This window comes from Rhincodon typus, chromosome 19 (genome assembly GCF_021869965.1).
Source record: "Rhincodon typus isolate 14 chromosome 19, sRhiTyp1.1, whole genome shotgun sequence".
In the NCBI taxonomy this organism is placed as follows: Eukaryota; Metazoa; Chordata; class Chondrichthyes; order Orectolobiformes; family Rhincodontidae; genus Rhincodon; species Rhincodon typus.
The window spans coordinates 23,211,301-23,227,251 of NC_063350.1; the positions used below are offsets into that span (position 1 = coordinate 23,211,301).

At 39.5% G+C, this 15,951-nt stretch overlaps 1 protein-coding gene across 1 annotated transcript in view; it reads left to right on the forward strand.

Annotated features, from left to right (window-relative positions):
* Positions 1-15,951, forward strand: part of LOC109914174 (DNA (cytosine-5)-methyltransferase 3B-like) — a 124,650-nt gene that overhangs the window by 46,980 nt on the left and 61,719 nt on the right. Inside the window, exons 4-8 of the mRNA XM_048608560.1 lie at positions 845-1,003; positions 5,797-5,904; positions 12,497-12,638; positions 13,970-14,095; positions 14,186-14,230. Coding sequence (XP_048464517.1) covers positions 845-1,003; positions 5,797-5,904; positions 12,497-12,638; positions 13,970-14,095; positions 14,186-14,230 — 580 coding nt within the window. The remainder of the gene's footprint in view (positions 1-844; positions 1,004-5,796; positions 5,905-12,496; positions 12,639-13,969; positions 14,096-14,185; positions 14,231-15,951) is intronic.

Below are 15,951 nucleotides of genomic sequence, written 5' to 3' on the forward strand. Positions count from 1 at the left end.
GGCCTGCTGTGTTCATCCAGCTCTACACCTTGTTATCTCAGTGAATTATTTGTATTTGTTTCAATGCAGTTTACTGTATTTGCTGCTCATGATATGATCTCCTCTAAAGTGGAAAGACAAGTAAAGATTGGGTGACCACTTTGCAGAGTCTCCATTCGATCTACAGTTGTGTCCTTGAGCTTACGGTTGCCTATTAGTTTATTTTCTTGAATCACTCTCTCTCCTGGCCTCCTGAGTATTTCACTGAAGCTCCACTTAAGCTTGAGAAACAGCAGCTCATCTTTTGATTAGGCATATTTAAGCCTTCCAAACTCAATTGAGTTGTTTCCAATCATGATCTCAGTTCCCATTTCCTGCATAAAACTGTAGAAGATGATTCTGCTACTTCCATTTACACTTGCACCTCATCTCGGTTCATCTTTTCCTTCTTTGCTTTGCCCCCTTATCAGTGCATTTGCTTTGCACCACCATCCCTTTAGTTCATTAATCTCTCCTACCTTACACACCATTACAAGCCTTTTGTTCTTTTTTTTCCTTGTCTCTGTACTTGCTTAACACCTGTTATGACATTTTTCCCAGTTCTGATGAAAGATAAAGGAGGAATCGAGCAAAATCTTTAATTCCTAATTTTATAGGCACAATCTCTCACCTTGTCATGGATGTGCGTTTGTTAGAAAATACCAAGAAAGTGAAGAATGAGTCTTTCAGAATTATTCATTTTATTGTCAAATTTGTGAAAATGACCTGAACGTGGTTTTTAGTGTTTCTTTGCAGTTGGTTAAATATAGAAGAAAATCGGGTGAGATTCTAATTTGTTTGAAAATAATTTTTTTTTATCTTTTAGGATGGTAAGGGTTATGGCATTGGGGAGCTGGTTTGGGGGAAGATCAAGGGATTCTCATGGTGGCCGGCTATAGTGGTTTCCTGGCGCACACCTGGAAGAAGGCAAGCTGCAACAGGAATGAGGTGGCTTCAGTGGTTTGGAGATGGCAAGTTCTCAGAGGTAAGTTCAAAATATGAGACAAAGGTGGAGCAAAGTTTCAGAACAAGTTTACTCGTATACATTATTTTTTGAAAGATCATATCATAAAATTTCAGGTTTGATGAAATTCCCATACAAATGCTTAAATTGTGTTAAGTCCCTGTGCACACTATTTTTATGTAGATGTGGGTGTCCTATAGAAAAAGAGGATAGTAAATGCAAGAATATAATGTGTCCATATGTGAATTTTGCCAATTGGATCATCTATGTAAATCTGCTCAATTTTATTCAGATGTTTCGGCTTTCTCATCCTCTACCTTGCAGCTGCTCAATGTGCTGTAAATTATTTTGACTGTGAAAAATTATTCTACTCAAGCTATTTCCTATGTCATTTAAGTCATGCATTCAGTGTATTTACGAAAGATTCATCTCCCGTTGAACAAAGCAGAATCTGAAAATTATTAATTTCCAATTCAGAGTGCTAAATATATTTAACATATCAACTGCTACTGTTTCTAATAAAAGTTCCTCATCAGTTTCACACATAATCATATCAATGAACTCGATAAGTGAAAACTAGACTACTCAGGTAAATGGTGAGAATTATTTTGGCAGTTTTAACTTTGTAAGGAAATATATATTTTTCTGTGCAGATAAAAATCTTGCATCCAGCATACATCTTTGATGCCCCTGTTGTCACATATCCAATTGTCAAAAATATAATAAAATGGACTTAGCAATTCCTGCTGTCTTTCCTTCTGATCTTGCAGATTGCCTAATTACCTTCTAATTGATCTTGAGATATGTTTAGTTTCCAGTTGACTTCGTACTGGGCCACTTTGCTGCAATTATACCTTGAGGTCTTAAGGGGGTATTGTGCAAAGCTCCACTTTAGAAATAGTTATGCATATCATGCTCCTGTCCTTACAAATTGGTATGTTTTATTTATTCATGGGATGTGGATGTCAATTGCAAAGCCAGAATTTATTGTTCATCCCTAGTTGCTCATAAGAAAATAGTTGTGAGCAGCCGTTTTAACCACTGTGTGTGAAGATATTGCATATAACGTTGCCTTATAAGGAGTTTGTGGATCTTAACCCAATGAAAATGAAGAAGCTGTGATATATCTCCAAGTCACAGTCACGCGTTTTCTGATGGGGAACTTGGAGTTATTGATCTTTTCATGCACCTGCTGACCTTCAGGAGATGCTGGTAGAAGTCATAGATTGTGAGGTGATGTTGAAGAAACCTTGGTGAGTTGCTCTAGTTTATAATGTAAATGGTACACACTGCAATCACTGTGTACCAATGGTGGAGACAATGAAAGTTTAAAATTTTGGATGAGGTGTTTTGTCTTGTGCTGAGCTTTCTTGAGTGTGTTGGAGTGGCATTCATTCACTGGATTGGACAGTCTTCCTTAATTCCTAACAAATGGAGAGCATTCTATTATATTTCACCACATTCTTGGCTTGTGCCTCATAGAAGCTTGAGGCAGGAGGTCAGACTGTGGCAGCAGTGCAACTTCAACTTGTTGTAACCGATACAGTGGGAGATAAATTATTAAACTAATCCTTTATTTAGGTTTATTTAAAGGCCACCATTGCTGTTTATTCAATCAAATAATGATGGTCACTGGAATTTCCTTAAGTGACTCTGGACATGAAATTCTGATTGTGGTCTGTGCAGAAACCCAGCAGAAACCGTTCAAGAGTGGCTGAAAAATGTGGGAAACGGCTCTTGATACAATGGGTTATTGGCCCTATTTCCTTTCAGTACTTCTAACCCTCCTAAAAACATACAACATGTAATTGCAATCAATGGCTTTTGTTGTTTGAGCCCAATGGGGGCTGTTTCAGATAAAAATGGCACCTGAAACCCATACATACAGTTTTGGAGTGAATTGTACCAGATGCCATGTTGTTAAGGTTGTTTGTACACAAAGCGATCAATTGTTGTTAGCATGCAGAGCAGGTAGACAATGGGATGGATATTACATACCACTGTGTTTTAAGTGGCCATCATGTAATATGGGGAGGGGGGCTATCTGACTACCTTCACACCCACATCCGAGCTCATCCCCATAATTCTGAGGGTGGGTAGGTTACAAAATTGGCAGCCCTCCCACTCTGAAAATAAATAATTAAGGCTCAATTGAGTTTGTTAAAACCTCAGTTGATCCTAAGTGCACAAAGCGACAGGAAATAAGGGAATGCTGTGTTTCGTGCCTCTTGCCTATCTGGGCACCCATGAAGAAGATGACAACCTCTTTCCCAACCACATATTCTTTTTGAAACCCACTTCTCAACTGGCTAAAGCCTCCCTCCTGGCATTAATGGACTTTGAGCCCTGTGCAAATCCTTTTTCCCAATTTCGTTCCAGATTCTTCTGTGCTTCTTGACATCAAAAAAATCTGTCATACAGTTGACAGTCAATGCACCAGGTTGTGCATACCTATGGTATTTGTTTGTAGGTTGCCACATTAAAGATTTATCCAATTCTCTGTAAATGAATCCATAAATGACCTCACCCTTTGGTGAGTTGGAAGCTGAAAATCCATTTTGTCCGCCAATCCCTCCAGCCCCCACCCCAGCCATCCTGTCTATTTCTCCACTATCCTGTAAGTTATGCAAGTACAAGTATCTGAAATTGACTGATGATGCCTCAGTATCAACACTGGCTTTTTGTTGTTCCATCAAGTGTCTGAATGTGGGAAAATGCAAGTGTAAAGTTGTTGTTCAGGGCTGGGGACAAGGAACAGACGCATGCTAACACCAGCTTGTAAATCGGAAGAGTATATAAGAGTATTTAAGGTGCATTAAACATGGGAAAAAGCATCACCTTTGATGATTTCAGCTTCTCCACTGGCCCAAGTCTCAGTAATAGGTATTTAAATAATGGCAAGCATCTGATCCTCCATGGAAGTCAGGCCATGTGAATGAGTCTATTATTAGCTCCTGCTGCCTCTGGTTGTGCTCTGCCTTGTCCTGCAAAAGAGAAGAAAATGTGTCAGTGTGTCAGTTTAAACTCTTTGGCTGCTATGGCTGCCATGTTGATGAAATGTACAAGTTGGTGTAGAGCTTGCAGCAATGAGATCATTGAACCTCTTGCAGCATTGCATCCAGGTCCATGGTGTTTGATGCTTAGATTGATCCCCATGGTTATCTGCTGCCATACTGGCTTCTAATTATGTGTCTGAAGGACCTCCTGGCCCTCTGTATATTGCAGGACATCGCTGCTCCTCTCCATTTACTCCATCAAAGCTACAGCACAACATTTGAAAGGTTTGAAATCCACACTGTATCACGTTGTGTCATTGTTCAATGTTTCCAAAGTCAGATTCACTTCTTGCATGACTGCTTCATCTGTTTCAGCCACAATGTACCTCCTAACCTTTTGAAGCGGGTGGTCGCAGTGATGTGTTGATGTAATGACAGTGTACCTGGACTAGCAGTTCAGAACCCTCGGTCAATATCCTGGGGACATGAGCTCAAATCAGACTGAGGCGGATGGTGAAATTTGAATTGAATTAAAATCTGGAATAGGTCATCTAATGGTGACTATGTAATCACTGTCAATTGTTGTAAAAACCCAGTTGGTTCACTAATGACCTTTTCAGAAAGGAAATCTACTGTCTTTGCCTGGTCTGGCCAGTTTGTGATCGCAGACCCACAGCAATGTGATTGCCCAGATGATTGTTAAGTGTCAATTAGGAATGGGCAATAAATGCTGGCCCAGCCAGTGACATATACATCCCATGAATGAATAATAAAAATGCTAGATTTAAACATTGCATGCCAGTTTGCAGTACCAAAAAAAGAAAGAAACAAATCTTTCTGCCGAATATATAGCTGATTCTTGCTACCTACAAAATTTTCCTATACTCTGATATCGTCTTTCAGTAGCACAGATAGAACTGGATGGATGTGAAATCATTTAAAAGAGTAGGCAGTGCAAAACTGGTGTGCTCCTCATGCTTCAGACAACGGAATTGGATTAATCATGCATTGTAATCCATGTGCTCATTTTCAAGGGCCGTTGAATTCAGCACATAGAGTCATAGATTAGGAGAGGATTGAAGGAGACCTTCAGCAGATTGAATCTGCACAGGATCTTTTGATGAGTAATCCAGTTAGTCCCACTTGCGTACTTTTTGCCTATATCCCTGCAATTTCTTTTTCCTTCAAATACTTATCCAATTCTCTTTTGAAGGCTGCTATTGAACTTGTGCGCACCACCCTATCAGGCAGCACATTCTAAACCCTAATCACTTGTTGTTGAAAAAAAGTTCTCATCTGCCTCTTGTTCTTTTGCCAAGCATCTGGAATCTATGCCTCTGATTATTGACTTCATGGCCTATGGAAATGTTTTTTCTTTACTTACTCTAGTTAAACCTTCCATAATTTTAAATACTTGTTTCAAATTCTCTACATTCCAATATTCCAACTGGCAGTTTGGGTCATGTATTGCCGAGACATCTTTATAGGCACATTACATCAACCCTGACCATGCCACGAACCCAGTCTCTAATAACCCTGGCTCTTCAATTTGATATGAGTTCATCATCTTTCCAAGTTTGCAGTCACAGATCCTACTCGTCTGCCTCACTGGAATCATTTTGATGATATTTGGCGAAGCTCTGGTATGATGAAAGAGCCTTGTCTTGTAAGGTACTACTCCAAAAATGATTACTATCTTGTGTTTGGCCAATGGGGTCAGAATGTAGGACTGCCTTATAAAGCTGCAATGGTTGGCAGGTGTAAGCCTTTTTTGAATGGTCTATATTATTAACATTTTCATATTTTCTTGTTTTCAAGGTTTCTGCTGACAAACTTGTGCCTTTAACTGCTATTGGTCAATATTTTCATACTTCTGCGTTTAACAAGCTGGTCTCTTACAAAAGGGCTGTGTTCCAGGCTCTGGAGGTAATTGCACATGTTAAAGCTAGGACTACAATTTTGTATTTGAAATCTTTGGGACTAATTCTGAAATCTTTTCTTTCCCTAGATAGTCGGGTTGTTTATTTGATCCTAAAATGTGGTGCAGAAGCTTCAGATTGTAACTGATCAGGAAATCACTGACCCCTGCACCCTCATTTCCTGTATTCTTCAGTTGGAAATTCAGAAACTGTGAGAGCAGTTTCTTTCTTTTGTTGATGTGCAAGTGGGAATGAGCTCTTGTACCCACTGAATAAAAGAGATATAAGGGCCAATTCAGAAGCTTTGTGTCCCTATTTTCTAATACCTAATAAGATTTTTTACAGAAACTGAAACTGAAACAAAAACAGAAATTGCTGGAAAAATGCAGCAGGTCTAGCAGCATCTGTGGAGAAAAAGCAGAATTAACATTTCGGGTGCAGTGACCATTCTTCAGAACTTTGGTTTTTTGTTCAGCTTTTTTTAACAGTATAGTTATACTTAAAAAGAATTATTAAAATAGCTGTAGAATTTTCAGTTCCTCTTGTTTAGGAAGAACCTTTGCCTCTGTAGGCCTCCCTGATAGTCTTGTGTAATTCAGAAACTTGTCTTGTGCAAATGCACTTCAAAACATGTAAGTCTAAATGTCAGTTTTGTTCAAGAATAACTGCTGTTTGGATTCAGCCGACTCCTATGCTTTCAGTCCTCAATTCTGTGCAGAAGAGACAAATTTCATCGTGGTGCACTAACTCATCAGGGTCCCCTTCCTGCATGAGATTATTTGAGGGGGTCAGTTTAGCGCAGTTGGCTGGACAGCTGGTTTGAAATGTAGGGTGACACCAACAGTGTGGGTTTAGTTCCTGCACTGGCTGAGGTGACCATGAATGACTCTCCTTCCCGACCGCTTCCCTTCGCTTGAGGCATGGTGATCCTTGGGTTAACCTCCACCTCTCATCTTTCTGCAATGAGCAAGAAGCCCTATGGTCTTTTAAGACTATGACAACTTTACCTTTTAAATCATTTGAATGCCCAAGAAACCTTTTAAAGTTGCAAAATTTAGATATAACGAAGAGACGAGCTTTGCTGTAGAGTCTTTTACAATTCCAAGTTGTTCAGCTGCTGAGTAATTATTTTGAACAGCATAATATAGAAATAGTTTAGGTTGGATGGGCTTCAGATTGGTTTCACAGGTCGGCGCAACATCGAGGGCCGAAGGGCCTGTACTGCGCTGTAATGTTCTATGTTCTATGTTCTATGTACAGTGATCAATTTGAGCACTGCAAGATCTCACAAGAACCAACTAAATAATATCCAAATAACTGATTCGGATTTTGATTTTACATAATGTAATTAAAATAATAAAACATTCCAGTATACATCTTGGAGGAATTATGGAGTACAATTTCATACCTAGCCAGTTAAGGCCATAGTAGGCCATATAGACCAAATAGATAACACCACGTGGAGCTGGAGGAACACAGCAGGCCAGGCAGCATCAGAGGAATAGGAAAGTTGATGTTTCAGGTTGGGACCTGATTTCGCCAGTTTTAAAATCCAATCCCGACCCGAAACATCAACTTTCTTACTCCTCTGATGCTGCCTGGCCTGTTCTTCTAGCTCCACACTGTGTTAACTCTGATTCCAGCATTGGCAGTTCTTGCTATCTCCATATAGACCAAATGTTTGGTTAAAGAAGTATTTTTATGCACAGCTTAAACAAGGGAAAAATAAGGAGTTGGCGAGTAGTAGAGCTCAGGGTCTAGGTGGCTGAAGACATGGCTGCCACTAAAAGAATGCTTAAACCCAGGAATCTGAATAGGCCAGGAGGAGTGTAAAGTTTAACAGGAAGGCTATAGGAGATTACTGAACTAGAGACACACAAGGCGAGGAAACAATTTAAAAACAAGGCTGAGAATTTTAAAATCAAGATTTTTTTTCTTGACCAATAGTCACTGTTGATTAGTGCGCACAAAGGAGACTGATAAGTGAGATTTACTGCAGTTTAGGGTAAAGGCAGCAGAGATTGGAATGGCCTCAAGTTTTAGAAGGTGGAACATGAGATACCATGGAGAGAATAATTAGGAGTAGAGGTGAACAATGGTTTAGATGAAGGTTTCAGTACTGAGGTAAGGTGGAGTTCAGGAAATGTTATGGAGGGGAAAATGAGCTATCTTAGTGACAGTACAGATGTGTAGTGAAGTTCATATTGGGACTAGTTGGAACTTCACTGTTAGGAATAGTCTGTAGTTAACCTCAAATGGTTGGCAGGAAGAGGAATGAGACTGGTGTTGAGAGAAAGGAGTTTGTGATGGACCCTAGAACAATGGCTCTGTCTTGCTACTTTTTTTTGGATGATCAGAAATTTCCTCCGATAATGAAATGACAGCCAAGCAGTCAAACAATGCAGGGATCAAGAGAGAGAGAACAGAGGTAGCGGTGGTACCGTTAGTATACATATGGAAACTGATTCCGTGGGCAGGACATTAGGGCCTGCCTGATTCAGGCACAGAGATGCATGGGACTCAAAAGCATTGGCAGTGCCTGCTGTGCCAATTTACCAACCCTGTTTCTGGCCGTTTTTACTGTGTGACTTTGGTGCCAGCAAGGCATTTTGTGAACCTTTGATAATAGCAGTTTTAGAGGGATAATTGGAAATTTCCAGTCAGCCTCCAGTTTCCAGTGGAAACCTGATTGTTTAAATCCATCCAATGTGTTTTAAGAAAAATGGGCCTGGATTTGGGAGGCAACAACGTTTCCAGCTTGAATAAGAAAGAGAATTTGGTTATTAATTTACAAGGTCAAGATTGATTTTATAAGAACAACAGCGGTGATAATTAGATTTGAAGGAGAGAAGGACAGCATTTGAAGAGCAAGGGCCAATAATAATGTCAATTAACACAGGAACCCAAGAAAAATAGGAATTAGTAGGATTACCTTTAGAGAACAAGATATGGATCTCATTGACAAGCTGAGCTTGAAGGGTGCTTTAGAGAGGATTTGAGCAAAAGAGCATACAACAGTACAGCTCAAGAACAGGCCCTTTGGCCCACCTTGTCTGCACCAACCATGATGTCGTTCTAAACTAATTCTATCTGCCTGAATATTGTCCATACCCCTGTACTCCCTGCCTGTTCATGTGTCTGTCTAAATGCCTTTTAAAACCTTGCTAATGTATCTGCATCTACCACCTCTTATCGCAGTGCATACCAGGCACCTACTAATTTCTGTGTTAAAAAAAAACTTCCCTCTCACACCCTTTAAACATTTTCCCTCACACCTTATACCTATGTCCCCTAGTATTTGACATTCCCATCCTCGGAAAAAGACTCCGACAATCTCCTCTATCAATGTCTCTCATAATTTTATATGCTTCTATCAGGTTGCCCCTCAGTTTTGGACACTCTAGAAAAAATAATCCATGTTTGCACAACTCCTCGTGACAGCTAATGCACTCCACTCCAGGCAACATCTTGGTAAACTTCTTCTGTGCCCTCTCCAAAGCACCAACATTCTTCCTAAACTGTGGTAACCAGAACTGCACACAGTACTCCAGATGTAGCCTAACTAAAGTTTATACAGCTGCAGCATGACTCGCCAACTTTTATACTCAATGCCCCAACTGATAAAGGCAAGCATCCAGTGTTTACCACCTTATTCACTTGTGTTGCCACTTTCAGGGAGTTACGGGCGTGCACCTCAAGATCGCCCTGTAAGTCAATGCTCCTAAAGGCCCTGCCATTTACTTTATACTGACCTCTTGCATTTGACGTCCCAAAATGCATCACCACACGTTTGCCCAGATTAAAGAATCTTCTCCGATAATTTCCCTACCATTGATGTAAGGCTCACCAGCCTATAATTTCCAAGTTATCCTTGTTGCCATTCTAAACTACAGGAAAAACATTGGCTATTCTGCAGTCTTCTGGAATCTTGCCTGTGGTTAAAGAGGATACAAAGATCTCTGTCAAGGTCCAGCAATCTCTTCCCTTGCCTCCCTCAGTATCCTGGGATAGATCCCATTAAGCCCCGGGGACTTACCTACCTTAATGTTTTTCAAGACACCAACACCACTATCTCCTTAATATCAACATGCCTTAGAATACCCCTTCCTAATCTTACCATCATCCATGTCCTCCTTTGATGAACATTGCTGCAAAGTACTCAGTAAGGACCTCACTCATTTCTTCCTGCACCATTCTTAAATTCCTTCCTCTGTCCTTGAGTGGACCTATCCTTTTCCCAGCTACCCTCTTGCTCCTAATATATGTATGAAATGCCTTGAGTTCTCCTTAATCCTACTTGCCAAAGACATTTCATGGTCCCTTCTCGCCCTCCTAATTCCTTGTTTAAGTTCTTTCCCGCTTCCTTTATATTCAAGGGCTTGTTTGATATTAGTTTTCTAAACTTTACTTGTACCTCCTTTTACTTTTTGACTAACCTTGCAATATCTCTTGTCGTCCTAGGTACCCAAATCTTACCGTTCTTCTCTTTTATTCTCACAGGAACATTCCAGCCCTGAACTCTGATCAACTGGCCTTTAAAAGAGTTCCACGTGTCAGATGTGGATTTAACCCTCAAACAGCCATCCCAATCTAATTCCTTTAGTTCTTGCTCAATACGGTTGTAATTAGCCTCCACCAAATTTAGCACTTTCACTTGAGGACCAGTCTTATCCATAACTATCTTAAAACTTATGGAATTATGATGACTGTTCCCAAATTCTCCCCTCCTGAAACTTTGGTCAAATGGCCAGGCTCATCCCCAATACAAGGTCTAGTACGGTCCCTTCCCTAATTGGACTATCTACATGTTGTTTTCAGAAACCTACCTGGAATCGTCTCAAAAATTCACTAAGGGAGTCACTATCAATATTGGGAAGGTTAAAATCATCCACCACATCTTTCCGTGACCTCTTTACAGATCTTTTCTCTGTTACCCACTGGCTATTGGGATGTAATTCAGAGTTATGGGAAGTTAAGTCTGTTGGGATATGGTAGGTGAGGTGAGTAGTATAAGCAACTGATTAGATGGTCTTCATTTTTGCAACTCGGACGTCTATGAGCTTGTCATTTATAAGAGGTATTAATTCATCTCCAAAGTGTTAAAATCCTCTGATGAAATAACACACAAAAGAACTGCAGGTGAACATTTGTACACGGTAGTCGTCTACTCTGTGATTCCAGAGCTACTGCATTCATAGTATCCCTTAAATTGTTTATAGGAAAGTACTACAAAACAGTTTCTGACTTGTGGGCAAATATGCTATTGTGTTTCTTTCAGAGAAATGAGGTGTCAACATCATGGTTATGAATTCATGGAAAAGTGTTTATTTTTATTTTTGCAGTTTTAAATTCCTGGTCATATCGAGAAACGTACCTCAAGATTGATGTAACCAGTACATATCTCTAAACACACAACAGACAAATCTCAGTTTATGCCCTGTGAAATATAGACTCTGTTCTTAGATGTTTACTGATATGTTTTCTGTATAGCTAATACTACATACAAAACTTCTGCTAGTGTAGGATGTCTTTAAATCAACTGAAAGTCTGACTGCAGAAAAAAAGTTACAGCAAGAGACATTTGCATTCTTTTAAAATTCCACATGTGGTTTTGATTTTTCTTTTGGAGAACTGTAGTTAGAACTTACTGGAAATTTAACAATGCAGAGTTTCCACATAAGTCAGTTTCCCATTCTAAATACAGGAATTTGTGCTAATTTTGCAGTTTGTATTGGGTGGTAAAAAGCAAGCTTGGAAGGAGTGTGCCTTAAAGATTTTTGTTAATTCAAATTATTGACTGAATCAAAATTATTTTTCTGCAAAACATGCGAAGAATAGGTTGAAAGATTGTCTTCCCTATTGTTCTGAAATTGTTTAAAAGTTGATGAAAGAAAATTTTGCTGGTGATTATTGCTCAATCTTGCAATTATACCTTACAAGTAAGCAGGGAAGTGTAGAATCTCTGAAAGCTGAGAAAAGTTGGTCAGTTTGCTCTCTAGGCTTCTTAAGTAATTGCTCAGAAAATTATAGAGAACAAAGGAAAAGAAAAGAACTTCTGTTTAGTCTTTACACCTCATGGTAGCCCTTTTCACCAGATGGCCACAGTGTGAGTTAACTGGCAACCAGTAGATTTGTTAATGGTCTTGGTTTTGCAACAAATAGCAAGCTGAGGCTGCACTTATAACAGAACTGTATTGTTATGTCACAGGTAAAAGATGGCTAGGACTGTGGAGTAGAGATGCTTCACTTGCATGAAGACCAGATCCTGACTAATACTACCACAAGATGGTAGCAGTAAGCAATGATGAAAAAATGCAACCAACAAGTTGGAGGACTGATAGACATCCTTTTAAACTAACTAAATTAGCATTGAAACGTCCCCCATGATGTTGCTGAAGAAATTAGGGATACAAGGACTGTATCTATGTCTGATTCTTATCACATTCCAAGTCATTTGTGTTTTGTTACGGTGTATCCCATTTCTTTGACATCGTTAATAAATCCGAACCATGATCCGAACCGTAGTTTACTGCTCCTTCACAGTACTCTAAAGGTAAATGACATATTCTGCACTTAATACAAAACATCAACTCTTACAGATTGCTAGTAGCAGATCTGGAATGCCATTCCCCTCCAACGACCGGGGCACTTTGGAGGAACAAATTAAGCCAATGCTTGACTGGGCATTTGGTGGTTTTCAACCAAAGGGTTACGAAGGAATTAAGCCCAAACAAAACACAGGTAATTAACAAGGGGATTTTGCTGGCTCATTATGACTTCAGCCACATTGTAACCTACCTTGAATGTAAAATGAGATGAATTTTCAGATCTTAGGCTTTTTTTTCCAGTGATGGAAAAGAGAGAATATCTATGAAATTGCTCTTTATTGTGTTTACCTCTGAACTAAATTTTTAAAAACTACAGCAAATTTGTACGGCACTGTTGAAACAAGAAGAAAATGTAAATTTTAAGGAGTGGCCATAACCAGAAATACAATTATGAAACCTGAAGTGAATGTTTAGTACAAGTCTGTGAACAGCGAAAGCCATTTCAATGTTCTTAGGTTTAAAATTTCACTTAGTGAAGCCAGTGTATCTATTTGAATCCCTTTTAGCAATAATGGGCTACATAAGCAAAATAGCCATTCTCTTCATAAGTGTGCCATGACCATGCTACTAGCAATACCAGATTGTTGATGACAATGCCCCTCGCCAGATAGCAGCTAAAATACTTTCTTTTTAAGGCAGAAGCTCTTGTAGCACAGTGATAGTGTCCCTTACCTCTAGACTAGGAGGCCTAGGTTCAAGACTCACCTGCTCCAACGTTGTGTAATGACATCCTTGGACAGGTTGATTTACGTGATCCATTAAACTGTATTTTGTCAGGATGGTGGTGGTCTAGAAAGTGTGGGGCCACCATGCCTCAGCTCAGGCTGCTCATTGATAGTATCCCAGTTGGAGGGTTGAGCACATGTCAGTCCCAATAGAGACTTTGAGAGTTGTGGCCACTGCTGGGACTGTATCTGACTGGGGTAAGTAACATGGACAATGCGTCAGAAGCAGATGATTGAGCTTGTGGTCGCCAGGACCTGTCTGAGCAGCTCCAGTGACCTGACAGGATGTGGGGACAAGGTGGAGGTTTGATTGGTAATTGCAGTGGTAACTGTTTTCACAGGCTTGGCCATCACTGTTGAGTGGGTGTGGGGTGTTCACACCGAGCCATAGAGAGCCTTATGAGAAGCTCCCTCTCCTCTCTTTTGAGCTGAAATTGGGAGTTGTCATTGGGTGATGATTTCTGTCGTCAGTTATTTGATCAGCCAAGTGAACTCTTGTGAATGCTAACTGTCAAAATATATTCCTACACACCACAAATGCTAATCACTAATAGCTGCTGGTTCATGGTGTGAATTAGGATTCAGATGATGACCATAAATAATGAATCCCTCTGTTAGGTTTTTGATATGCAATTTCTTTGAGTTACACATTGTTTCTTGTATAACTTCAATGTGACTCTATACAATTTTTGAGTGCGGTGTCATACATTTCACATCACTTCTTCTATCTGTTGAACAGAAAATGACACTGCAGGTGAAAACCGCGTAGAGGTCTATGTCCCTGAGTATTATCCTCCTACAAAAAAACAGAAAACAAGCATTTACAAAAGCAAAGAAGGAACTGAAGAGGAACATCGGGGGAGAGGTAACTTATGATTTGTTTTAACAAAGGTGATATGCTCAGTGCATTATTGATGGGTCAAATAATTAATAGAACTTTTCATTTTTTGTGCAGAAAAGATTTTCTTTCAAGTTACATCAAACAATAAGAGCATAGAAGGTAAAGTTTTTCTAACTTTTATTTCCTTTATATGTGTCATTCTCCAGTTTGCTCAAATTTAGCATTATTAGTATAATGTTGACATGGCAATTTCACAATTAGTATTGTAAATGGGACATATGACCTTTATGTTTCATTGTGCAGTCAATGGTAGTGATAAACATAGCACAGACATATTCCTGTAGGGCGCAAATTTAGCAGTGCATCACACGGGAATAATTTAAATAACACCGTAGAAGTGTTGGTCTGGTACACTTTAGCTGTATTCCATCGGATCGTAACACTAAGTTTTTTTGTGTTTAAAGTCAGTAAAGTAGTTACTTAGTATCTGAATTGCTTCATTAAAATTTTGGGGAACAGAATGGGAGCAGATGTTGCTGTTGTGGCACAGAAATACAGTGTTTTCAAAGCATCAGATTCAGTCCTTTTACTGGGGCTACCCCACACGTAAGGCCAAATAATCTAAATTTTGCAGGTGCTCACCCAGAACTTGGCACATAATGATGTGAGGCTTTGGGTATGTTATCAGTTGCGACCAGCAGTTGAATGCAGTTTGCTACTGATTTATCTGTGCCTGTTTTCTGGACTAAAATAAATAGCTTGGGCCAAAGCTTCCTGATGCACAAAACAGATGTTGGATGGTATTCTGAAAGAAGTCATTTAATGAAGGATAGCCCTCTTTGGAGGGGTGAGCCATGGAACAACAAATATTGCAACTTTTCAGCAGGGCCTTATTGAAGTGACCATTCAGATGGATGATCAGGGTATAATGCATAGCTTAGCTATTATAGGAAAATTGAGGCTTACATTTCAGTTCCATAGAGCTTGGGAGTATAAGTGGGAGAAGAATTTTGGGTCTAGTGATCATAATTCTGTTAGTTTCAAAATGGTTATGGAAGAGGGTAAGCCTTCCGTAAAATTGGAGTAAAGCAAATTTTAATGGTATGAGACAAGAACTTCCAAAAGTTGATTCGAATAGACTGTTAGCAGGTAAAAGGACATCTGACGCATTCAAGAGTGTGATGACAAGAGTTTGAGAGTTCAGAGGCATTTTGTTCCTGTTAGAGTGAGGGGTAAATCTAGTAAGATTAATGAACAATTAATGAATAAACATACTGAGGCTCTAGTCAAGAATAAAAGAGATTTTGTCTATACTTTATATATAGACAACTTGGTTCAATTGAATCTCTTTATCAATATAAACAGTGTAGCAGCATTCTTAAGAGAGAAATCAAGAAGGCAAAGACAGGATATGAGATAGTATTGGCAGATAAGGTTAAGGATAATCCAAAGAGATTCTACAAATACATTAAGAGCAAGAGGGCAACTAGAGAGAGGGTTGGGCCTCTTAAAGATCAAGGAGGCTGTCTCTGTGTAGAACCCCAGGAGATGGGACAGATACTAAATGAATATTTTACGTCAGTTTTTACTGTGGAGAAAAAAGTGAGTCTAGAGAATGTAGAGAAATAAACTTTGATGTTTTAGAAACAGTTCGTATTACAGAAGAGGAAGTTTGGGAGGTCTTAGAGCATGTAAAGGTGGATACGTTTCCTGGATGTGATCAAATGTATCCCAGAATATTGTGGGAAGTAAGGAAGAAAATTAAGAGACCCCTTGCAGAAATATTTGCATCATCTATAACTACGGGTGAGGTGCTGATGACTGGAGGGTGGCTAATGTTGTACCTTTGTTTAAGAAAGATTGTAAGGAAAAACCGGGGA